At 37.4% G+C, this 25,042-nt stretch overlaps 1 protein-coding gene across 1 annotated transcript in view; it reads left to right on the top strand.

Annotated features, from left to right (window-relative positions):
* Window positions 1-4,969: 4,969 nt before the first annotated feature.
* POLA1 (DNA polymerase alpha 1, catalytic subunit) overlaps window positions 4,970-25,042 on the top strand; it is a 139,765-nt gene continuing 119,692 nt past the window's right edge. The window contains exons 1-20 of the mRNA XM_072427871.1: window positions 4,970-5,179; window positions 8,296-8,420; window positions 9,666-9,762; window positions 10,189-10,263; window positions 10,474-10,589; window positions 10,942-11,004; window positions 13,189-13,293; window positions 13,954-14,128; window positions 14,283-14,415; window positions 14,645-14,817; window positions 15,554-15,666; window positions 17,111-17,227; window positions 18,048-18,122; window positions 19,846-19,984; window positions 20,481-20,635; window positions 21,107-21,191; window positions 21,909-21,970; window positions 22,081-22,170; window positions 23,041-23,157; window positions 23,900-24,075. Coding sequence (XP_072283972.1) covers window positions 5,143-5,179; window positions 8,296-8,420; window positions 9,666-9,762; window positions 10,189-10,263; window positions 10,474-10,589; window positions 10,942-11,004; window positions 13,189-13,293; window positions 13,954-14,128; window positions 14,283-14,415; window positions 14,645-14,817; window positions 15,554-15,666; window positions 17,111-17,227; window positions 18,048-18,122; window positions 19,846-19,984; window positions 20,481-20,635; window positions 21,107-21,191; window positions 21,909-21,970; window positions 22,081-22,170; window positions 23,041-23,157; window positions 23,900-24,075 — 2,228 coding nt within the window. The 5' untranslated portion in view covers window positions 4,970-5,142. The remainder of the gene's footprint in view (window positions 5,180-8,295; window positions 8,421-9,665; window positions 9,763-10,188; window positions 10,264-10,473; window positions 10,590-10,941; window positions 11,005-13,188; window positions 13,294-13,953; window positions 14,129-14,282; window positions 14,416-14,644; window positions 14,818-15,553; window positions 15,667-17,110; window positions 17,228-18,047; window positions 18,123-19,845; window positions 19,985-20,480; window positions 20,636-21,106; window positions 21,192-21,908; window positions 21,971-22,080; window positions 22,171-23,040; window positions 23,158-23,899; window positions 24,076-25,042) is intronic.

The following is a 25,042-nucleotide window of genomic DNA, read 5'->3' as shown; positions in this document are numbered from 1 at the left end:
TGTTCGGGTGCTTCACAATTACTTTAAGTTGTAGTGCATAGGTTACAAAACATACCTGTAAAGGATAAAGTTAGATATATACCATCTGCTGCTCCTGGCACCTAGGTGAGATTGACACCACCAACAAGATTCCTATGGAATACATAGCAGGCATTTGGGACAAATTATTTCTATACTAAAATAAGGCTCAAAGTCATGAAATTTTAACTGAAACCCAAAAAGTCTTATTGGATTATTTTTTATAAAGAGACAGAATTCAAGATCAAGGCTCTATACTGGGCTGAAACTTCTGTCCATGTTGGCTCCAAGGTTTATTTCTCCCTACATTGCTCCATTATTCCCTACACATTGGCCCTGATTAATTTAAGTTAATGGATCTGATCCAGGATTGAAAACATTTGCTAACAAATAGCTAATGACTTTTAGGTAAGCCATTCCAGGTTTTCTGGATCACCCAGCTTCACTGATGAAAGTGTATTCTATGCAGCCTTGGGGAGCTGTAATAAATCAGGGACATTGTTATTATTTTAATAACCATTTATTTGTGTAACCATCTTTCACCAATTTATTTCTGAATTGGAAACTCTCCACTCACTATAACCTCCTGATTATTGCTGTTATGTGAAATGCTATAGTGCCTCTCATGAAGAAATGAAGAAGTGGCCCTCATGACATATATAATGAATGGCAGCAGGTGGTATGGAATGGAATGTACACTATTCAAGATTACAGCAATGGACTAAGGCAGGTGTTTGCATAGCTGCATCCACAATGTCATCTGGCCAGTAGCTTAGCAGAAGAGAACATAGAACAATTACAACTGAGCGTGACCATTGAACACCAAGAATGGGGCACTATTCCTCCTGACACTGACAATTGGGCTTTTTGTTTGTCCCCTTTACCAGCCTAAAGAACAGTGCACTTTTCTAAAAAATCTTAACAAAAGGCCTGGATGACTTCAGTATTTCTATTTAGTGGTAAACACAAATATTAGCCAAGACACGGAAATCTTCAAGACTTTTCGAATTTTAAAAACTTTTAATCATGGAAAAAACGTTTAATATTTCACATAAAGTCTTTTTTTTAAATTTACTCCCTATTCCTCAGAGAGATTTTTTTTTTACAAAAAAAGACATTGATAAGTCTGTATTAACCATCTAGACATAAACCAAGATTCCTTATTTTGCACTGCCTTCCTGTAATGCCTTTTGCCCCCTTTATAAACCCAGACCCACCACTTGCCATGGACGGACTGAGAACTATCCTCTTGGCTTTACATGCCATTTACTTCTTCACTACCTCTAAGTGTGATATGTTTTTATTTGTGTTAATAAAATAACCATTTATTGAATGAGGGTCTATGTGCTCTATCTGTCTGTCTCCCCTCAATCTGTAATGCTTCCCTGATAATATTCTCCCATTGCATTGTGTAGTAGACTAAACTGTAAACACTACCTATGTATTCCTAGTAATTTCTACACTCACTGGCCATTTTATTAAATACACATTATTAATACAGGGCTAGACTCATTTTTGCTTTCAAAACTGCTGCAATTCTTTGTGGCATAGATTCATCAAGTAGCTGGAAAAATTCTTCAGGGATTTTGGTCTATATTGACATGATAGTATCATGTAGTTGCTCCAAATTTGTCAGTTATACATCCATGATTTTATTGGATTGAGACGTGCTAACTATTGAGGCCATTTGGGTACAGTGAACATATTGTCTACAATGTCAGATTCTCTCAAAAATCCAACCCACGCAGCCTCTTCTCAACAATTGTCTTGCTCCTAAACCCCACACCTGCTCCCCCTACAACTATCTTCTCTGTCCAAGAGATAGCCACCTACTTTAAAGATAAAATCCTCAAAATCAGACATGATGTCTCTGCTCACCCTGCCACTCCAACCATATTCACCCCTTCCACCTGTAAATCATCACTAACCTCCTTCAGCCCTGTTACCCTGGATCAAATCTCCTCTGTTCTCTCCTTCCACTACCTGTTCTCTTGACAGAATCCCCTCTGATCTACTCAGTGCCCACTCCTCTACCCTGGCCCCTGCCCTAACAAACTATTCAATCCCCACATTCCTACCGGTATCTTCACCTCTGCCTTCAGTTGTGCCATTGTTCGCCTTATCCTGAAGAAACCCTCACTAGACCCTCCCTACTTTCTAGCTACCATCCAATTCCTTCTCCCATATGTCTCCAAACTTCTTGAGCAACTTGTCTAAAAAAGACTTACTGACTATCTGAACACTAACTCTCCTTGACTCTCCAGTCTGGCTTTCGAGCTGCCCATTCCACCAAAACAGCCCCTACTAAAGTGGTCAATGACCTCATCACAGCTAAATCTCAGGGCAACTTTTCTCTCCTCCTTCTTCTTGGACACTGTTGATCACTGTCTTCTGAACGGCTTTGGTATCAGTGGCACTGCTCCCTCTTGGTTTGCTTGCTATCTGTCTGACCGCTCCTTTCAAGTTTCTTCAATGGTAACTCCTCCTCGCCCACTCTCATCCCTGTTGGTGTGTCCCAAGGGTCAGTCCTTGGACCGGTCCTCTTTTCTCTGTACACCTCCTCTCTCTGTAGTCTCATATCCTCCTTTGGTTTATAGAACCATCTGTATGCTGATGACACTCAAATCTATCTGTCCACCCCTGACTTGTCTCATTCAGTCTTGGATAAGGTTTCATGCTGCCTGTCAGCTTCTCATCATCGATGTCTGACAGATTTCTGAAACTCAACCTGGATAAAACAGAACTCTTCTTCCCCCCCTCAAATTCAAATCTTCCCCTAATTTCTGTTAATAACACTGTTATTCATCCCTCTCCTTAGGCATGTTGTCTTAGTGTCACCTTCGATTGTGCCCTCTCCTTCACCCCTCACATTCACAACATTTCGGGGTCCTGTCATTTTCACGTGTGCAACATCTCCAAAATCCGCCCCTACCTGTCCCCAGAGACCACCGAACTCCTTGTGCACACTTTTATCATATCTCACCTGGACTACTGTAACCTCCTCCTCTCTGGTATTCCACTAACCCAACTCTCTCCTCTACAATCTATTATGAATGCTGCAACCAGACTCATCCATCCTTCCCACCGCTCCTCTTCCGCTGCATCTCTTTGTAGTTCTCTATACTGGCTTCCATTTCATTTTAGAACCAAATTCAAGCTACTATTCTTTGCATTCAAATCCCTCCACAGCTCTTGTCTTACTTACCCTAATGACTTTCATACTCATAACCTCATCACATGCACAGCTCCAAAACTTTTTTAGAGCTGCCCCAACTTTCTAGAATGGTCTTTTTTGTCCCTTTCGACTTGCTCCTACTTTAGGCACATTTAAAAAAGCACTCAAAACCCATCTTTTCAAACTTGCCCATGTTTTTGTCTTCTGCCCCTTAAACCCTCACAACTCACGTACCATTCCATATCCCTTTCTTGTATTGTGTGCTGCTTTTCCCACCTCTTAGATTGTAAGCTCCTCTGGTCAGGGTCCTCTCCTCCTGTGTCACTGTCTGTATCTGTCTGTCATTTGGAACCCCTATTTAATGTACAGTGCTGCCTAATATGTTGGTGCTGTACAAGTACTGTTTAATAATATTACATTGTAATGTAAGTGACTAGTTTGAGATGATCTGAGCTTTGTGAAGATGGGTACACCGCAATCATAAAGGGATGAACATGGTCAGCAACAATACTAAGGCAAGATGTGGCATTTAAATTATGCTAATTTAGGACCCAAAGGGGCTCAAAGTGTGTCAGTAAAATGCACCATTACACCACCAGCCACAACCTTTATAAAATGCAGGATAGATCCATTATTTCAAGTTATTGGCACTAAATTCTGACTCTACCATCCAAATGTTGCAGCAGAAACTCACCACACCAGACAAGGTTTGCCCAAACTTCTCTTGTCCAATAGTGGTGAGGTGGTGCAAACTGTAGCCTGGTTTCACACTCCAGTGTGCTATTTTTTTATTGAATATTTTTATGTAGCCTTGCACTTCCCTTTTAAAGTGTACCTAAACTTTTTAAAGTTTAACATTTTAAATTTACATTAAAGCGTAGGTATTTAAATATTTTAAAGAAATATATTTAAAGAAAAAATGTTAATTAGTTTTTATTTTTTAAAGGGTGCAGCACCTCCCCAGTCTTGATCGCCTCAGCACACATCCCGGGAGGCTCTGGGTGCCCCTTCTGTGCATCTCGGACATGCGAAAAAGGGTCATTTTTTCTATTAATGGAAAAAGATGCCAATCTCACGCAAGAGGAGTGAGATCGGCCCTTTTTTTCCTCTTTACAGGGGGCTACATCACCCAATCTCACACTTGTGCAGTGTGAGATCGGGTGATTTGCCAAGAAGAAGACCGAGAAGAAAAAGAGGATGACGGCGCCCGGCATTTCCTCAGCGAGAGAGAAATTACAAGACTGGATCGCACCGAGGGATCTGCAGGATGAAAGGTGTCATTTTTTTTAGTTTAGTTCCCCTTTAGCTATATTATACATAATAATAGAAATGTAATATTCTTTCATTTCTTAACAAATTGTGACAAAACAAACGGTACAGTGACATTGCATGAATTTCATTCCCATGTAAATCAATAAACAAAATACAAATTTAGGAACCCTTTCCTGGGGGAAGATCTCAATCAAAGTGAATATCCACCTTCAGTGAGGAAGTCATAAAAGCACTGCAACCCCACTGCCAGTATCAACATTGTCAGAGTTCAACATTGTCAGAGTTCAACACTAAGGCTGCAACATTTACATTTTGATAATTTTATTAAATTACAGTGATATAAAAAAACACAAACATATTTCATATAACAACATACACATATGGCTTGTTTTATAAATGTAAAAGTTATTACATAATTCTCCAATGACTACCAACAGCTACAATTCACACATGCGTGGTGCACACTCGCGAGAACGCAGTCTAGGAACCCCGGCACGCGCACGTGTTCTGAGGGGAAAGCAAAAGCACGCTTGGCTGTGATTGGAAAAGGGCTTCTTCCTGTATTCTCTGATTGGTCAGCATGGTCGCGCCAATTTGATTGCTGCTGTGTGTCCGGGTTCTGCCAGTTTTGGCGCCAGGAGGATTCCTTCAGCTCTCGGTGGTGCAGTTGTGTAAACATGGCTCCTGTGACGAACGAAGACAGCCAGCAGCAAGGTAACGGGGAGGCGGGGGTAGTAATGCTGTGTGGAAGAGGAGCATTTATTACACAACACGTCAATAAATGACAGCTTTGTGATTCACGCTTGTTTTGTCCATGGCAGGCTTCTGTATATAGGAAGTACAGTGCAGTGCCCATGTAAAGGGGAATGCTGTGCTGTATGGCAGGGAAGGCACATTCTATGGCTAGGACCTTTCTGCTGTATGCTGGCTGTCACACATAAGTCATGACGTAACAGGAATGGCAGCCAATCAGATTTCAGCTCCCAAAACTTCTAAATTCATTCATTCATAAATTCATCATTTTAAATCCCACAGACCATTACCATGAGTTTTATTAAAAAGATAAATACATTTGTAAAATAATGATCTTCCTGATGGTCCCTGACAATGCCGATTCATTGATCAGCTCAGGGTTAGGTGAAGTATTACTATTGTTACTATTATCATTAGTTGCATTATCTTTAGTATTACTAAAGCAATGCAAAATATTTGTTTGCTTTTTCTCACTCTTATGGGTTTATTTCATTTGAATCTAAGACCAAAACATAAATTATAGTTATCAAAGTCTATCTATTTGATGCCATTAAATATGAGTTACAATACACAGTTAAGGTCATACTTACCTAAAAGAGCATCTGAGAAATAAAAAATAAAATAAAACAATCGGATGAGAATCAGTATTCGCGGAGCGTGGTGACTGGTATAATGGTGGAAACAATACTGACGTGTACGGCTCGGCAACGGTTACCTCATTCAACTTTACACAATACACTGACATCTTTTTTCTGTCTCTAGTACAGTTCATGAATTTAGTGCAATATAAAGGTGAAAATTGTCATTTAGAATATAAGAATTTATTACAATAATATTTTTGTTTTATTAAGAAAACACAAAAATTGCAAATAATGTCCAATTTTTTCTTTGGTCCTCGAACTAACGGGTGGCACCGGCTGCTATAGGGCCCATTACCACATTGGTGTCAATACATCAAAATATAAACAAAGCAGGGGCTGCATCATTGTGCATGGTAATGCATTGCAGCAGCACTAATGCCCATGGTGTCTCTTTGCAGTAAACCCTGCAGTTTCCAGCCTTTGCTGTAAGGTGACCATTCACTATGGGAAATAGAAATCTAAGTGATTGAATGGACATAAAGATATCTCTGTCCATTCACATCTGCCATTCACATCTGTGACTATGGCGGACAGGGCAAAGCAATGCATACCTGTTAGTCATACTGGTGGGATGAACCTGGTGTTCTTTGGGAGTGACATTCTGGAGCATTTCTGTCAGTGAGGGAGAGACGCCCATTCACCAGGACAGGGAGAGACGCCCATTCACCAGGACAGGGAGAGACGCCCATTCACCAGGACAGGGAGAGACGCCCATTCACCAGGACAGGGAGACACACAAATGGAGCAGGTGCATATTGCATAGCACTTTTTAGCGATCGATAATTTGCAAGAGTTTCCTTTGTACAATGAAGGTTCGAAAAAAAAACCTTGCACCTTTTGGATTGGCTTTTAGAAATATTTGCATAGTAAGTGGTGATGTTTGTGAAAATTCACTGCGTTACAATAGTTCTGCAGGAAAAATATTCGGATCTAGAGGTACCTTGCCACTGCTGTTGCTGCCCTTTCCTTATGAAAATGTTTCTTTCCTGGCTGTCACTGATTCTGTAGCACTGCCAAAGCATCACAGACCCAGAATCCGTATAGAGCCAATAAGCCAATGTTTTTTTTTCTTTTATTTTAATAAATGAATGGTTTGCTGTCTTGCTCCCACTGAAACAATTCACCTTCTTTATTAGCCCAGGATTGCAAGTTTGGCTTAATCTCAAATTTGACAGTTATCACAAGAACAGGAAGTTAATAACAATCTTCCTAGCAGTACACAGATCTCCAAAAATAACCCTGACTGTTTTTTTAAGTAATCCTTCTAGTAAAATGCAAGGTCCAATGATGCTGGATGGGCTCTTCCAAATCTCATACCATGTGCAAATTAAACCTTTACCTGTTAATGCAGAACAAAGGTTCCGCTTTTAAAGACCATGATCATTTATGCAGATCTTTTAGGTGCACATTCATGCTGTAAACCTCCAGTTCTTCCACATTACAGAGGGGTTCCAATATAATCAGATCTGGTGTAAGGATTTTTATACTTCTGGTGGTCCTCTTTAAGGCTGTTCCACTATTAGGAATCCAGGACCAGGCAGGTATTGCAGGAAGTGGCAGGCTATGTCCCTTCTGCAATAATCTCTCTTACCTGCCTGATCGCTATGGGTATCTGACAAAAAAAAAACTGAGCAGCCCATGCACAGTTGAAGCTTTTCCAAGTCTTTTCCAAGTTACCCGGCAATCCTGGCTTCCCCTACGCATGCCAACAATGGCCTGGCCAATCATGATGGCCAAACTTCGACTACTGGAATAGAAGAAATAATATAGAGGAGCCTTGCAAAGGAATAGTGACAGGTGAGTAATAAAGGTTTAGTTCTGCTTTAAGGATGAAGTTAAGCTGCACTTCCAGGTAGATTGCCATGGAATGCAGAACAAGTGAAATTGCATGAGCTGAAACTCTTTAAATGGACTTGCAAGATTTTGCATTGCTGTGTTCCAAAGCACTCAAACCAGAATGATGGTGGTGTCATGTCCAGCAGTTATAGTTTATTGGCAGTATAATCACAACATTTTCCTTTACATTTTTACATGTACATAAGATTCCCTTTAACAATTCCTAAAATAGCTTTTTTTTTTTTTTTTTTTTTTTTTTTGCAGAGATGGGAGATGCTGTTGTTCATCTGCATTAAATGTCTTTGTGTGTGTTGGTTTGTCAGGCAGACAACAAGATATTTCAGTAGCTACTACTTCATCAGTTCTTTTATTTAGTTGACTGTTGTATCTGCTACTTGTAAAGTTGGGGTTTCTTTTTTTTACTGTAAATTTTGTGCCCACCTCTTAAATTGTAAGCTCTTTTTGGCAGGGTCATCTTTTCCACCTGTGTTCTTGTGTCCTTGTATCTGTCTGGCACCCCCTATTTATTGTACAACGTTTTGTAATATGTCATCAGTTTAATAATAATTATAATTTCCTGTTTGTGTATTTTGGTTTCAGACATGGGAGATTCTGGCAGTTTTGCAGCTTCCCGTTCACGACGTGAAAAAACAGAAAAGAAAGGGCGTAAGGAAGCCTTAGAACGTTTGAAAAAATTAAAAGCTGGTGAAAAAGTAAAATATGAAGTAAGTTATTTCCAAAATGGATATGTAGCATTCATAGTAAATGTTTTTATCTGTTCTCAGATTTGAGCTTCTATTGCATGAATCCTTGTCATGAGAGAAATATAGAAGCTGTTCTTTTTTTTTTTTTTTTTTTTTTTTTTTTCCCGGTCATAGCTGCATGGCTGTCCTTGACTTCGGTAATTTGTAATATTTTATATTTTGTAACAGCAGCTGTCCATCAAGTAGTGCTAAAATGTTTGTGAGAATAATTTTATTTTTATGTGTATTTCGTGCCATTGACTAAAGCTGCATACACACGTGCAATCATTGTCGTTGGACATACAGCACCGTTCTGCTCCATGGAGAGAGGAGAGGCAGAACGATAGTGCGGCACCCTGCTGCGCGCTCTCCTCCTTCCTTGCATTAGAGTCGACCATCGTCCGTGGATCCTCCAGGACGGTCGTTCGGATGACGAGCACTGTACACATGCCAGATTTTCGTCTGATATTGGCCCTGGGCCTGATTATCAGGCGAGAACCATTGGACGTGTGTACGTAGCTTTAGTACAAAAGCCAGGATCGCACTGCCAGGCAGGTAGCATTTTTGAAAGAGCTAGCATTCACATATTTTTTTTGTGATTGAGACACATTTTAACACTTAGTCTATAATCTGATGGGGCAGCTTGTATATGAAAACCTTCTTTGGTTTATAGCTGAAGAACCATGAATCTGGGCCACCATATGTGGTTAGGAGAATATCCCATTAAGCACTTTGATTTGGTGCTTTAATCTTTTATTTACAGCATCATTAGCTATTTGTAGCTGGTATAACAAATACTATAATTTGGGTAGGTTGGATATTTTTTCTCTCCAATGTTCTGTTGGTCCTGTTGATGAAACAGAGATTAGAGATAGGGTTATGGAACCTAGTTTTCCTTCCTCATTGATGGTAATGGGAATATTGGCTCATACTTGATAAATTTTGGCTGTGCATGTTAAAATAAGCATCTTTGGGTTTCTCGTCATTCATTTTCCATTGATCAAATGCCTGTATGTGATTAGATTACCTTTAGCTTCTACTGTAGCTGATGTTCAGAAATGAGTTGAGGATTCTTTTTTCACCCAGATAACATATGTGGGTAAAAATGGTAAAGTAAATGAAAAACGTTTGCAGAACCTTTTTACATGCTTATGGTATGTGTATGGTGGCAGCAAAATGTTTTTACATTTTATAATTTGAGTAAATGACCCTTCCTTTTTCCTTAAGGTGGAAGAATTTACAAGTGTTTATGAAGAAGTGGATGAAGAATCTTACTCAAAGATAGTCCGTGAACGTCAGGATGATGACTGGATAGTGGATGATGGTGAGTTTTCTTGATAAACCTAGTATTGAGTGATGAATGCATGATAGGTTCTCTGTAGTTAGAGATGAACAGTAGTTCCACTTCACTTGATGTTTCACCCTTTTGAATTCAGCTTTTAAGTATATAGGGTCTGATTTAATAAAGCCCTCCACAACTGGTGATGATAGATTATCATGAGAGAACCTAGGTGATCCTGTAAATCTGTAAAATGAATCTGCCAACAAATAGCAATTGATTTTTAAGAAATGCTTTCCAGGTGGAGGTCTATAATCTGTTTATTGGCATACAGGCAAGATATTAAACGTTTAAAAAAAATGATATAATCCTACCATATAAAAATGTTTACAATTTGCAAAATTCACTAGTTTTCAAGAAAGTTTTACAGGTTTTACCAATAGCTAAAATTGTGCTTGCATTATTTTGCAGATGGAGAAGGATATGTGGAGGATGGCCGAGAAATTTTTGATGACGATCTTGATGATGATGCTCTTGCTAAAAAAGGCAAGTCCTAACTTTTCTCACTATGATATTGATCCTATTGCTTTTGTGGTAGTGTGTGTGTTTTTTTCTTATCATACGTTTGCTTATTTTTTTCACCCTCTTTCTAATTTTTGCTATCAGGATTTGTTATGGGGTTCTGTATATAGTTATAGCTTTACTAATATGTAGATAACTTTGTATTCAGTTGTATTGAACAGTTATTCTTTACAGGAAAAGGAACCAAGGGAGCAGCTAAAGAGAAAACCAATGTGAAGAAGTCATCTGTATCCAAACCAAATAATATTAAGTCCATGTTTATGGCCAGTGCAGGAAAAAAAACTACAGATGTGAGTCACCTGGAGAAGTTTTTAAACCCTTTCTACGTAATATAATATATTATTTATCTTTTTTTTTTTTTGTGTAAGGGTTTTTTTGTATAAGAATGATAGCTTTCGACAACAGCAGGGATATTTATTAGCTCAAGAAACAGAGTAGTAAGTGTAAAGAATATTGCCATTTGCTATCAACAATGCTGGTTTGCTACCTTGCCTTTCTATAACAGAACCAAGAAAAACAAATGTCAGTGTTTGGAGTTAGGTATTTGTGATAATTTCTTTTGTTAAAAAATATATGCAGTTTAATATTTGGGAATTAGTGTGTATATGGATTTAATACGAGTATTAATATCTTTCTTTGCAGAAGTCAGTGGACCTGTCAAAGGATGATTTACTGGGTGATTTATTGCAAGATTTAAAATCCCAGGTAATTTGGTATTTTCTCCCCCCTTTCCTTCTTCTGATTTTGTTTTTTTTTTTTTTTTCTTTTAATTACTGTCCAGTATTATTTCTGCCTTCTCCCTTTCTTTATTTTGTATTTTGGGTTGTCAGAGGAGTGTTGGCTGCTAGACAGTGTTTTTTACATTTGTGTTGGATTCATATCTGTTGCTATGGTTTGGGATCTTTTCCACACCATTCAAACATACCACCTTAGATAAAGAGTCCCTTATCAACTCGCTTCTGTTTCTGGGGTTCTGAAGGCACTGTCTGGAAATGCTCACTGTTGAAGGCTTCGGTGTTAGGTAATTCTAGAGATGGCTACAAAGATTATCTGGGCGTCTGAGAAATTATAATGACTCTGAGATTATGCAGGTACAAACAAAAGGATGGCTTTTGCTTGAGCCGCACCTCAAGGAACCTCTAGTGAAACTTCAAAACCGTAATTGGGAATAGCTGGTATAAAGTGACCATTAATATATAGTGCTTATTATGTATAGACTTTAAAATCCAATGTCTGCTTTCAGAAAATATATTTATTAAAAGTTTTATGCTCATTTTTGTATTCATTTTTTTTCAGACCAGTATATATTCTTCCTATAACATACAAGCTGTAAAATAATTATTAAATGTCATTTTTATTTTTTAATCCTTAATGTGCATTCAATATAGGTTGGTTATATTATGGCAGCCAGGCAGAACTGACTTGATTTTCAATCATTTTTTTTGTTTTGTTTACTGGGAGCATATTCTGCATGCTCCAGTTTTTATCTTTTATATTGATAGGACCATTAGCATGACTCTTGAAAAGGCAAGGGGTATAATTTTCATACGGAGGACAACACAATAGACAGGCACAACAGATCAACAACAGGGAGGACAGGGAATATGGGGTGTAGGTAAAGAGCTAAAGGATTTGAATGGGAAATGCACTGCAGGGAAAGGTACTTTATACAAACAGACCCTAATTGCATACATTGTACATGGGAGAAAGAGAGCGCTGGTTGCACATACCATCAATTCACTGCTGCCCTCTCTGAGTTCATGGATTTTTTTTAAATTCCCTAGATTCTTGGAACTGTAACCAAACCAGGTATTGTGAAACCTCTTTTCAGTACCACAGATACTGGAAGTCAGGTCCTATATTAGCTTAATACAAATTTAACTTTTTGTAAAATTTAGCATAGAGTTAAATGCAGGATTCCCCAAACAGCCTGGGGGAGGTAGGTGTCTTGTAGTGCTTTACTATTGAGTCAACCTAATGTGCCTAATGGTTCCTCACCTCTGAGACACCAGTTAGTCCACTGGACCCTGAAAACTGGTGTCCAGCTCAATAGAAAAGCCCCACTCTTGGCAATCATTTGCTAAATAGGCATGAGGTATTCAGTTTTCTGCAGAAGTAAATGAAAGAATCTTCACCTGGAAGTGGCCCCTTTTTCAATTTAATGTGAAAACATCATCTCTGCATAGGATACTTAACCTGTAACAGGAACAAATTAAGTTTTTGACTGGCCAGAGAAATATCTAAATGCTGTCGGTGCTGATATTGTTTACAAAACCACCAAAATTTACATAAACCTACTTTGTATGTTTGGATGTGGTTGGTGATATTGAAAAGGAGGATATACTAAAGAAATGCACCCTTACAGACCCTTTTTAGAGTTTGTGTAGGTTTTCTCCAGAGCAGTGGTGTCAAATTCAAATACACATTGGGCCAAAATCAAAAACTTAGACAAAATTGTGGGCCAAACCTGAAACTGAAAAAGCACCGCTACTACAAATCCCTGTGTCAAGAAAACAGTCTAATGCAGGGCTTAATATTATGACTGGCTGGAACTCCCTCTTCACTGAAATAGCACCGCGACTACAATTCCCTGCGTCTATAAAACAGTCCAATGCGGGGCCACGCATAGGCAGAGAAGCCGCTGGGCTATAGATGCGAGTGATGCCGGGAATTATAGTAGCAGCGCCATTTCAATGCAGTGGCGGGCCAGCTGCAATTCATATTTAGGATTCTATTTGGGGCCATTTTACTGAATTATTTCCCTAATTTAGAATTGGTTTGTAGGAATTTGTATACTTTATAGACATTCTGCCTCATTAAAGAAAGAGCTAAAACTCTGTTTGCTCCTAGTTCAAAATGAGTTATTAAGCATTCTAAATATCCACTTAGCCTTCACAGATCACGCCTCCACCAATCGTAACACTAAAGAAGAAGAGGCCTGCTGGTGCACCACTCAACCCATTTTCCATACCTGCTGCTCCTTCAGCCCCTAAGGTACATGTTACAACAATGGATTATTATTTGGGTTTGAAATATTGCTGAAGTCCACAGACCTAGGGGTGCCTGCAAGTATCCTTGCTAATATTTTGATTTATCAATTTTAGGAAGCTCCTCCTACATTAAGTATTGATTTCTGACAAAGCTAGACCAGTGATTTTCAACCACTGTGCCGCGGCACACTAGTGTGCCATGAGAGATCTTTAGGTGTACCGTGGGAAAGGTGGCAGTAGGTAACAGTTTTCTTGTTTATTCTTAGAGACAAAAGAATTAGCTACAGAGTGTCATTTTGTAACATTTTTGATTTGTGGTGTGCCCCAGGATTTTTTCAATGTAAAAAAATGTGCCGTGGCTCAAAAAAAGTTGAAAAACACTGAGCTAGACCACCCTCGTGCCATTGCCTCTGCTATTATGCTCTCCGATGCCAAAATTTCAGTTGGCAGTCGTGGCTATGCCATTTAAATTATGGGACACAGAATAGCACATTGAAACAAATTGAGCTTCCATGTAGAGCCTGTGCAAAAGAGACAAGAGGTTTTCACCAAAGAAAAGCCAAAAGGCATGGTGCATTTATATCAGCACTGTTTTAGGCAAAGGCATTTTCCTTGTAAGCCATCTGATTTTGCTTAACAGTTTAATGTCATGTATGTTTTATAGGCTTCTTCAGCAAGTGTTAGGAAAGTGACACCTGTGATAAAGCAAGAACATGTGTCTGTTCCTCCTTCAAAAGTCCCCAAAAATGTGTCTTCTAAAAAAGTGGAGATTAAACAGGAGCCTGTCACAGAATCTGGAAACAGTGGAACTATGATTAAAGTGGAGGAACCTTCAAATGGTAATAAACGCATGGCTTAATTATATAAAATACATTGGGCTTTACAATTGAGTGTTTATAGTTATCATATAAAGAAATGGGTTCACAGTTAGGAAAAATGTTTGCAGTCTGTACAGGAGTATTGTATAAGTTTCTGTTTTAATTTCTTGTTTAGAAGAGGAAGAAGGAATGGTTGAGTTTGATGATGGTGATTTTGATGAGCCAATGGAGGAAGAATTGGAAGTCAAACCGATTACTGGTGTAACTTTGAAAGAGGAAAAACCTATAGATGATACAAAATCTTACAAGTGAGTTAATAATTAAAATATTGAAACAAGTCTATAAAGATGGACCCTCTGTTGTTGTTGTTGTTTGTAAGCATGTATATTTAATGGTTTTCATATTTGTTTTTGAGTTAGTATTTACTTTTGTATTCTGAAGAAGGAAAAGATGGCATGTGTTGCATTATGAAGTTTTATCTCTCTGTAATATGTTGGGGTATTTAACTCATATAAAATGCAATTGTTGCTTTTTCAGAAATTCTGCAGTATCTGGGTCTTGCTGGGACCAAATGGCAAATGAAACTGAACCTGTGACAAATGACGTTCAGGTGGACTCCAGCCTCCTTCCTTTAGTAACTGATGAAGATGGGGATCAAGTCTTTAGATTTTATTGGCTGGATGCTTACGAGGATCAGTATAACCAGCCAGGTGAGAATGTATTATTTTTCTTCATTCATCTAACCATTAGCCAGTCTCCAGGCAGTAGTGCAGTCTTCAGGTACAGACTCAAAGGTCACTGATGATGACAGAATTTGGAAGGTATTGATTAAATCTAATCCAATTCAAAATCAAAATACATGCTGTTCACTCAAAGGTGTAGAGCCGATGAGAGTAACAGTTATGTTTCTAGTGTGGTTTTTAGCCATGTGGGATCTTAGTATAAAACGGAGGTAAGATCAAAGAAAGTGTGCACAGTACATAAGTTAACCTTAACATGTTTACCAAACATCAAGCTCATTGTGTTTAATCTTTAAAATAGCCACCCAAGCTGGGTTTCTTTGGTTTGACTGGAGTTGCCTCCTCAAGACTTCTTGGTTCTAAAATTTGAAGTTCTGCTTGTTCTGCATTTATTTTTATGGAGTTTTTCCTATTTTTTTTTTTTTTGGTGGTTGAAACAATGATATGGTATCTGTGTATCTTCTGTTGTCTTGTACATTCTTTTCAGAAATATGTGGGTATTTGAAAGCTAAACTTGTCTGTTTGTCTTGGTTGGATCTGATTTTCTGCTGGAATCTCTAAATGGCTATGATGATCTACAGGAAATCCTTTTCAGTTTTTTTGCCTAATTTTGTAACTAAATGATCCTTGATGCATTGTTTTCTTTTTTGCAATCCTATTAAAGTAACTTTCTTGTGTGTGTTGTTTTTTTTTTTTTTTGCCATAGGTGTTGTGTATTTGTTTGGAAAAGTTTGGATTGAGTCAGCAGAAGCATACGTCAGTTGCTGTGTTAGTGTGAAAAACATAGAGCGAACCATTTATCTTTTGCCACGTGAAACGGTAAGCTTTACCCTTTTGATGTGTACAGCATATTTTACACACCGTTTAATTGTATTTAGGTTTTTGTGAGATGTTTCATGATTTTAAAGCCTTTGTAACATGTGCTGCAGGTTGCATGGAAGTAGTGCAATGCTTTCAGCGAGGTTCAAGCAGGTTTTAAAAATGCTTTGTTTTTGGCTAAGGTTTATTAGGAGCTTTCATAAATTAATGGTTGGCACTTAAGTCTTTATTCTTTAAAAGCTACAAATTAGTAAAACAAGTATTACACTTAAATTTTTTTAATAAAGGACCTAAATATTAAACTTGCAGAAAGCGTTTACCTAAAAATAGAAACAAGCGTTACAGTGCAATCTGATTGTCATACAACATTGTATGACAATCGGATTACAACTGAAAAAAAACACTTACCTTGTCCCCGCAGCTCCTCCGGAGACGTCTGTCCTCTTCTGTCTTCTCTCGGCGTGTGCAGTGGCGATCTACCGGGTTACCCGGTGATATTAATGATATTCTACTATGCTGATGATGATATAATATAAGCTACTGTTCAGTTACATTACATTATACACTATGGCTTTTTTTTTTTTTTTGATTTTTTATTTTATAGTTTTAGATGTTTTTTTTTAATTTATTATTAAATTGTTAAAATTTTGGAGATATTTCGGTGAGTTATGCCTAAGAATTATAGCCAACAATCTAAAATAAATTTCCATGCAAAAAATGTAACACTTTTTGCATGGAAGTACGGAAAGAATTAGATCGCTCGGCGTTCGCGTACGCGTCCCTCAGCGGTTCCTAATGATGTCAGTGCATGCTCCCGTCGAAGGGGGTCGTAGTGGGAAATTCAAATATTTTGACGTTGGACTCAGGACCACTAGGGAGGTGTTTTAGAAAAATATAGTACTATACAGTATTATTGCATTTTCAGTATTTTTGATTTATTTATGCATTCTTGTTTAAGCTGATTTTTGTGTTTTTTATTTAATTTTATTATTAAAGTTTATTTATTTATTTTTTTACATAATTGTGTGTTTCAAACTTTATTATATTCAGGATATCTACTAGCCCCTCCTTTCGACATATTTCTGTAAGTTACAGGTCTACAATTAAAAAAAAGAGAATTTCATGAAAAACAGTGTACTGCTTTTGGTACAGAAATCCAGACATCATCCATCAGTGAAACGCCCAGGAGGTTAAATTACGGTTAAAAAAAAAAAAAATTATATAGGTTTGCTATAAAAATCATTCACGATTCTCCAAACCAGACAACCCAGGAAGCTATTGTAATTTATCGGGGTTCAAGGTCAGCTGTGTGAACACGAAAATGGGTTATTTATATGGTACAAGGTTGTTCCCATATTTTTGCTTTGGCCTTTTACATAATGTACTGTATTTGTTTGCCGTTAAACATTTGTTTTGACCTGTGTATTTTTTTTTCTCTATAAAGAGAATTCAGTTACCATCAGGGAAAGACACTGGTGTACCAGTGACCATGATGAATGTGTACCAAGAATTCAATGATCATATTGCAGAAAAATATAGGATAATGAAATTCAAATCAAAGGTTGGTGGTCCAGTTATCCTATGCTGTCCTATACAGGGAACAATGTATATTTTTAAGGACTTTCATAAGCTTGGTGTCAAAAAGATACATAAAGAATTTTTAGCTTTCACCTTACCAAGTAATCCTACTTGAAACTAAAAAAACACAACTTTTCATAGTTATTTTTAAAGTGATGCTAGGCTTAAAAAAATAAAAATAAATAAAAAATTGCTGTTTATAGGGACAATTTAGACTATGTGCCTAAGCTCTACCGTAAAAATATCTGCAGTTTCTCTTGATAAATGGCTGTGGACTTCCTGTTAAGTGAATGTGACTGAGCACTTTTGGGCCTACAGCCTACTAGCAAATGTATTGTATTCCATTGTAAGATTATTCATGTTTTTTTTGCTGCCAGGTTTTATTATTTCTTTTAAAGTGTACATGTCCCATAGCCTTCAAATTAATCATATTGTCTTAACAAGTAATAAGTAATATTCTAAAATGTCACCCTGGCACAACAAAGACTATAGAGTTGGTAATTTTAGTAAGCTTTTAACTGCTTGAAAATACCTGCTGTTTGCATTTGAGAGCTAAGGTTTAAAATATTGGATTATTAACGTGTTTTCTCCATAAATGATTTTAAACCTGGGTGGCTAGCGGTCAGCGTATAAGGACCAACCAAAAACAGCTGGGGGGTTTCTGAAAAGTGCCGATTGGTATGCCTGTCTAAAAGGTGTACTGAGGAGAAGACTGACTTTACATTGTTCTTTCAGAATTATTAATGATAATAGCTGGTGCTGTCTTGCGTGTGGAAATATCCTGTTCTCTATCTTAATTTTAGAAAGTGGAAAAGAATTATGCTTTTGAGATTCCAGATGTTCCAGCCAGCTCGGAGTACCTAGAGGTTCGATATTCTGTAAGTAGTGCTATCATACATGTGACAGTATTTTTCCATTCTGTATTTCAGGACCGTATACAGGTTGTACCCAGGTTACATACGAGATAGGGGCTGTAGGTTTGTTACTAAGTTGAATTTCTATGCAAGTCGTAACAGGTACATTATAAATGCAATTAAGACAGATGTTTGTCTCAACATATTAGGCAGCGTGGTGTCAGTTACTGTATATAATCCTCACTGTGAGTTAATCACAAGCAAAGCAAAAAAAACAAAAAAAAAACTTTATGGAGCCTAGACATTCATTAACTTCTGGAGCAAGCTGTGCTTTGATTTGCAAAAAGAAACAACTGCATATATGTAACAGAACAGCAAAAAAAACTTCTTCTGCAAGTCATGCGAGAACCGCCCCTTCCTCCCCATCAAGCCTCCATCCTGCACACCAGCAGGGAAGCCCTTTCGTATCTAGGAGTCGACATGTCGGACTCGGGGACTACCTGTACATTGCTCAGTGATACTTCATTTGCTAACATTTTATGTAACTCCTGTATCATGTTAGGAATGTGAACTGGGTTCTTTTCAGCCTCTGTAAGAGATTACACCTCTTCATATACCTGCGTATTATCTACGCTTCCCCACCTCCTAGATTGTCCGCTTGAAAGGTGAGAGTCCTCTTCCAAGGTTTGTAATTGACATGGGAGAAGAGTGTTTCCACAGTAACTGTGGCTCATCCCCTTTGTTTATATCCAGCAGCATTCAGTGTGCAGTGGATCCCTTAGCCTCCTATGGAATGCGTAGATGGGCCCATCTTTTCGCCTTATAAAAGTTTATAGGACTTTACTGCCCAGGCACTGTTACATGGTAACAAAAGGGTAGAGCTGTAGCTTCCAGGAAGCATCAGGAAATTGGGAAATTCTATTGCGTGGAGAAGGAAATGAAGCGGGGTTAGTTTAGTTCAGCGATGGTGTGGAATGGGATAACTACATTGTTTTCAAAGTGCCCTTCCTTATTAATGCTTTAGCTGATCATATTGCTGATCATAATGTATGTTTAAAATGGTGAATTAACAATTGCCACTTTCTTTACCAAAACCTTGTAATTTGCCCAACATTTGAATTTCCCATTCCTTACTGGAAAATACAGAACTCCTGTGACACTGACCTAATTTCTCATTTTTGTTTCCCATCGTTTTATGGCAATACAATATCCACCACTAATGGAGGGCAGATTGGTTGAATCCTATCCCTGTTTGTGCTTAAATTATGCTGTTGTCGCTGTGTATTTGTTTCTGAACTTTTTTGTGAGATGAGGTGCAAGACTCCAATGAATGTTGCCCACTTTTTTCTTTTGTGATTCGTTGTGCCAAAGGTTTAATAAATCTTTTTGTGTCCAGAAATAAGCAGTTTAGAATCTAGACCTGAGCTGAAAGGTAGCAGCATTATGGTATCTAAGCTCCACATTGAATCACAAGTTTCTTACTGATTTCTTAATATTTTCCATTTTAACTTTCTGTTAATCTTATTTTTAAGGAGATTAACAATTATTATTCTGTATGAAGTTTATCCTGACACAAATTACCACACCTAATTTTATAGCTCTTGAAAGTAACTAGTCTATGCAGGGGGTGAGTGAGCTGCTAGCTGGGAAGAAAAATAGAAATTGCCTGTGATTGTTGGACATACAGTTTTCAGGTTAATTGTTTCCTTTTGACTAAATTTATTTTATGATATGTTTTGCTTTGCAGGCAGACTTGCCCCAACTTCCTCAAGACCTAAAAGGAGAAACATTTTCACATGTCTTTGGAACAAATACTTCAAGCTTGGAGCTTTTCTTGCTTAGCCGGAAGATAAAAGGGCCCAGCTGGCTAGAAATAAAGAGCCCACGTAAATATATGGCTTCTTTCTGCAGATTTTACATGCATGTATTTGTATATATGTTTGCTTGACCTTGAGCTCTCCACGGGCATTTCGCCTACTTGCTGCATTTGGAAGGGTTGTAAGTGCCAAAGTAAGGGATTAAAGGGGCCTTTTCTTTTGAAAGCTGCTTATTTAATTTTATACAGCGTTACTCATAATGAGGTATAGCAGGGTGTCTGTTATGCCTCATCTTGGTGTACTTGGTCGTCTTAACTTTACAGTATCTTTTGAAGTGGACATTTTTATTATTCTGTAGAAAATAAGGTTTTATTTTGAGCATGTAATATAATTTTTTTTTTTTTTTTTTTTATGCTAAATGTTTTTTTGTGATGTCCTGACCATTGTAGTAGGCAATTAGTGTCACGGAGAGCACAGAATCAGAGACCAGTGTGTAGTAAAGCATTTAAAAAAAAAAAAAAAAAAAACTCCTTTACTGAAAAATAACAGTGTGTTGTCTTTCCAGAGCTGAACAACCAACCTATTAGTTGGTGTAAGGTAGAAGCAATGGTCTCAAAGCCTGATCTGGTAAACGTTATGAAGCTTCGGTCCCCACCTCCAGTTGTTGTCATGTCTATCAGTATGAAGACTGTCCAGAATCCAAAGACCCATCAAAACGAGGTGTGTTTGTTTACTTGTGCTGCGTTTGGCTGCTATATATACCATAACCAGTTTTCTCTTACAATAAAAGTATATACATTTTTACATTCATTGTTAGTTTTTAGGGTTTATTGATTTTTTTTTAAAGCCCTCTACATCTTTACCTAGAGCTAGGAATAAAAGATGTGAATGCAACAGCATTAGGGACTTAGAATTTGATAAAATGTCCCTTTTCATGTAGATGTCTCTGTTTCTATCATTTATACAATATTCTTACAATAACAATAATATCATATAAAACCTATGAGATTTGGTAGTATCAAGCATTAGTCTAATAATGAAACATGGATTTTAAAGCAATTTCTGTGCTCCACCAATGCTCCAAACGTACTATCCTCATATTCAACAATAATGTGTAATCTTCTATCCAGGTACAAAACCACTCTTGTATTAACATTTTTTTACTAAACAGATTTTTTTTTTATTTTGCAGATTGTTGCTTTGGCTGCTTTGATTCATCATAAATTTCCTCTTGATAAAGCACCACCTCAGCCTCCTTTCGAGACTCATTTTTGTGGTATGTTTTTTGTTTATTTTTGCTCTGGAGCTCCCATGCATGTACAGACTGATTATTTTATTTACGTTATTTTGGTGGTGTAACACTGAAACACTTGTAGATCCAATGTAGCCTTACCTCGAGCAAGCCACAACAGTAAGAAGACCCATGTTTATAAATAAACTTACAGTACACCCACTGAAGACTGACTGTAAAACAATGCAGTCTGTTTTTTGATGATTGACTGCTGGGAAGAAGATAGTACCATTGGCAAATTTAAACATTTTTTTTTTTTGTCTATTTAGAAACTTAAGTCATGTACCTACTGATATACTGCCCCTATAGGAAGATTGGACATTGGCAAAGAAAAGAATTATAGGCCAGCTGAGAATAACCTCTTATACCCTTATACTACTAGCACGCCTCAGTTTTGTGATGGTTTCCAAGGAGGTTGGTAACTCTTTTACTGTCAGAACTGGGCTCTTGATTGCAGCAGTCAAAAATCTTTAAACCAAAAGTTCCCCGCAGTGTTGGAATTCGCATGGCTATACCTGGAAGTGACCTTTTACGATTTTGAACAAAGATCCTATTACTCTGTGACTTTATAAGGATCTTTGCTAACAGATATGCTTACATTGGGTGGATGAAGCAAAATCACTATTTAGAATAATAATAAACTGGAAATGTTACATGAATGCTACTTTTTCATTCTTGTTTCTTTTTTTCCCCCTTCCTTAGTTATTACTAAGCCCAGTGACTGTATTTTCCCCTATGATCACAAAGAAGTAATGAAACGAAAGGTAATTATTTCTTTCTCCTTCTTTTGTTTTTGTTCCAAAATTTAAGTTACAGCTTAAAAATCATTCTAAAGACCTATGTGCATATTTAACTTTACCAATTTCTGTTTTAGAATGCAAACATTGAAGTTGCATTGACAGAAAGGACTCTCCTTGGCTTTTTCCTTGCAAAAGTACATAAAATTGACCCAGATGTTATAGTGGTGAGTATAAACTTCCCTAATTTGATTTTGCAGCTTTAAATTGTCTTGGAAATCACAGAGAATTTGTATGTCAACACATTTATTGATATTATTGGGATAAAAAAAAAAGGATATTGTCTTGTTGGTTTAAAAGCCTAATTTCAACCAAAGTTATTAATTTGTTTTTCTTTTTTGCTTCAAATAGAATCAGGGAAAATTTGAAAATTTCTTTAAGGTTCTTAATCATGTCTGTGACCCCTATTTGGAATTTTTCCCTCATTCCTGTCTATGAAATGACATGGAGTTGTGGTTGTCACCAAAATGGACACAGAATAGAAAAACTTGGATGCTCGTTTTTTTTTCACTCTCCAAAAGCCCCACCCCTTACCTGAACTGTTAAAAATAAAGCTGTCAAGTAAGTATACTTTGTACCCCTGAGAAGATTATTTTGCCAATTCCATTACTTTGAATACTCGAAAAAAAAAAAAATTCTGGTTCTTCAGTGGATATGCATTCATTCAACACATATATATGTCAAGATAAGCAATGGGTCTTTTTGTCCACACATATTCATTCTTTAAGTGATGTGGTAATCTCATCAGTAAGGGAGGATCTTTCTTGTTAAATGATTTCTGCCCTCCATTATGATGTGCTGTATCCAAACAAAACCAAGAAAAACCTAATATGGTGAATTGGGTTGTATCTCTTTTTTTGAGGAAAAAATGTGTCCTTGCCAGCATTCCTTCGTATTCCCCTTCCTTTATTATTGTTGAGAACCTGTGCATATAGGTATAAGGGGAGCATGTGAGTGGGTTACTGCTTTGCACTATTCTGTATAGCGTATACTTCTTTATTTTAATGTTTTGATTACTGTTATTTATTTGTTTCTAGGGTCATGATATATATGGTTTTGACCTAGAAGTTTTGCTTCAAAGGATTAACTTATGTAAAGTTCCATTCTGGTCTAAGATAGGTCGACTTAGACGATCGGCTATGCCAAAGCTTGGGGTAAGTGTGGGGTAACTGTGTTCTGATACTTTTTTTTCCATTTTAATGTCAATTTATTTCTATTTTAAAGTCAATTTATATCTTGTTAACTGTTCATATTGTTGATTAACTCATTGATTCTGGTTAGGTAGGGGAATCTTTTATTCAAAAAGGAAAACAGTTTAAAGAATACATCCATTTTAATTTAAAATGGAATGCTTGGTATCCTTTTTTCTATTTGGTGAAAGGAGGGTTTTGCTGTTGCAGCAGTCTCCTTTCATCTGCAGTGCCAAAGTACTTCAAGGGTATTAGGTATTTTCAATCCAACACGCCCCACTGCATGGTTCTCTATATAACAATGCTCATGTTCTCAGTAACTCTGTTGCTTGGAGCACTATATATAGGTGTGCTGAACCTCTCCAGACCTGGACTTACTGCACTGTATGTGGAGCTTTTATCTAGATATACAGTATTCTGCCCACACACTGTAAAGTAGTAAACTTTGGGAGGCGGGGGGGAACCCGGCTTTAGCTACATGTGAGCATTTATTTTTTTACATGTTTGTAATTGGTAATGATCCTTAAAACTATCTTACAGCCGAATTACTGCTTGTAGTGGAAAGCAACGTATCTTGAAAGCACTTTTCTATAAATATATAAATGTTTGTCTATAGCCTGGCTGAAGGCTTTCACTAGAAGGTATGCCTACAAATTTGTTGTTTCTTTGGATTTTTTATTTTTTGTAATTTTGTTTTTACTTATAGGGTCGTAGTGGATTTGCTGAGAAAAATGCAGCCTGTGGTCGCATCATCTGTGACATTGAGATTTCTGCCAAAGAGCTAATCCGGTGTAAAAGCTATCACTTGTCTGAACTGGTCCATCATATACTGAAAACTGAACGTATTCCATTCCCTCCAGAAAGCATTCGCAGTGCTTACAGGTATGAAAAGAATGTGAGAACCTTATATTGAACAATAATTGAGGTACTTAATGAAAAGAACATTGACAACAAACTGACAGAACAAATAGGGAAAATATTTGGCGGGAGTAAAACATGCCCAATATCCACTCAGACCCATTAGTTCAGTACAGATAATCTAATCAGGATGTACACCCAAAATGAGCAAATTTAGCCAGTAACCAAGTTAATTACCGCCCTAGCGTTCTAATTCCATCCAAATTTCCTTGCAAAAAGCGTTACTTTTTTTTGCATGGAAACGTATTTTACATTGTAGGCTATAATTCTTAGGCATAACTCACCGAAATAAGTCCAATATATAATAAATTTAATAATAAACTTTAAATAAAAAAAAAAACACTAAAAAAAAAATAGGTGTATAGTAACACATATACATATATATATTTCTTTGTCACCCGCACTGATGTCACCGGGAAACCCCGGAGATTGTCTCTGCATTGCGTGGCTGAAGATCAAAGAAAATTAACCTCTCCCTAGGACCTGCGGGGACCAGCAGGACGACCGGGGATGACGACAGAGCAAGGTAAGTGGGGGTTTTTTTTTTTTTTAGGTTAAAGCTACCCCGAGTGTGACTCAGGATTACTGCTATTTGCAGGTAAAATCCACCCCGAGTCACACTCGGGATTACCGCTAAGGTGGTTAAACCACTGTATATCTTTTTCCTAAAATAGGTGCAAAGCCGTTGGCACTCCTGCAAACTTAGTCAAGTAGGTCACATGCTACGCCATTCTTTAGTGGGTCTTTCTTCACATCACCTGATCTGTCACTGTGCCAGAGCAAAATCAGATTTTCCCAGTGCTGTGACGTTCAGTTCTGGAATGGGCAAAACAACTTTATTATTATTAATATTAATAAACAGGATTTATATAGCGCCAACATATTACGCAGCGCTGTACATTAAATAGGGATTGAAAATGACAGACTAATA

The sequence above is a fragment of the Pyxicephalus adspersus genome, chromosome 1, assembly GCF_032062135.1.
Source record: "Pyxicephalus adspersus chromosome 1, UCB_Pads_2.0, whole genome shotgun sequence".
Lineage (NCBI taxonomy): Eukaryota > Metazoa > Chordata > Amphibia > Anura > Pyxicephalidae > Pyxicephalus > Pyxicephalus adspersus.
Note: the sequence above shows the minus strand (reverse complement) of the source record. Positions and strands in the feature narration are given on the sequence as shown.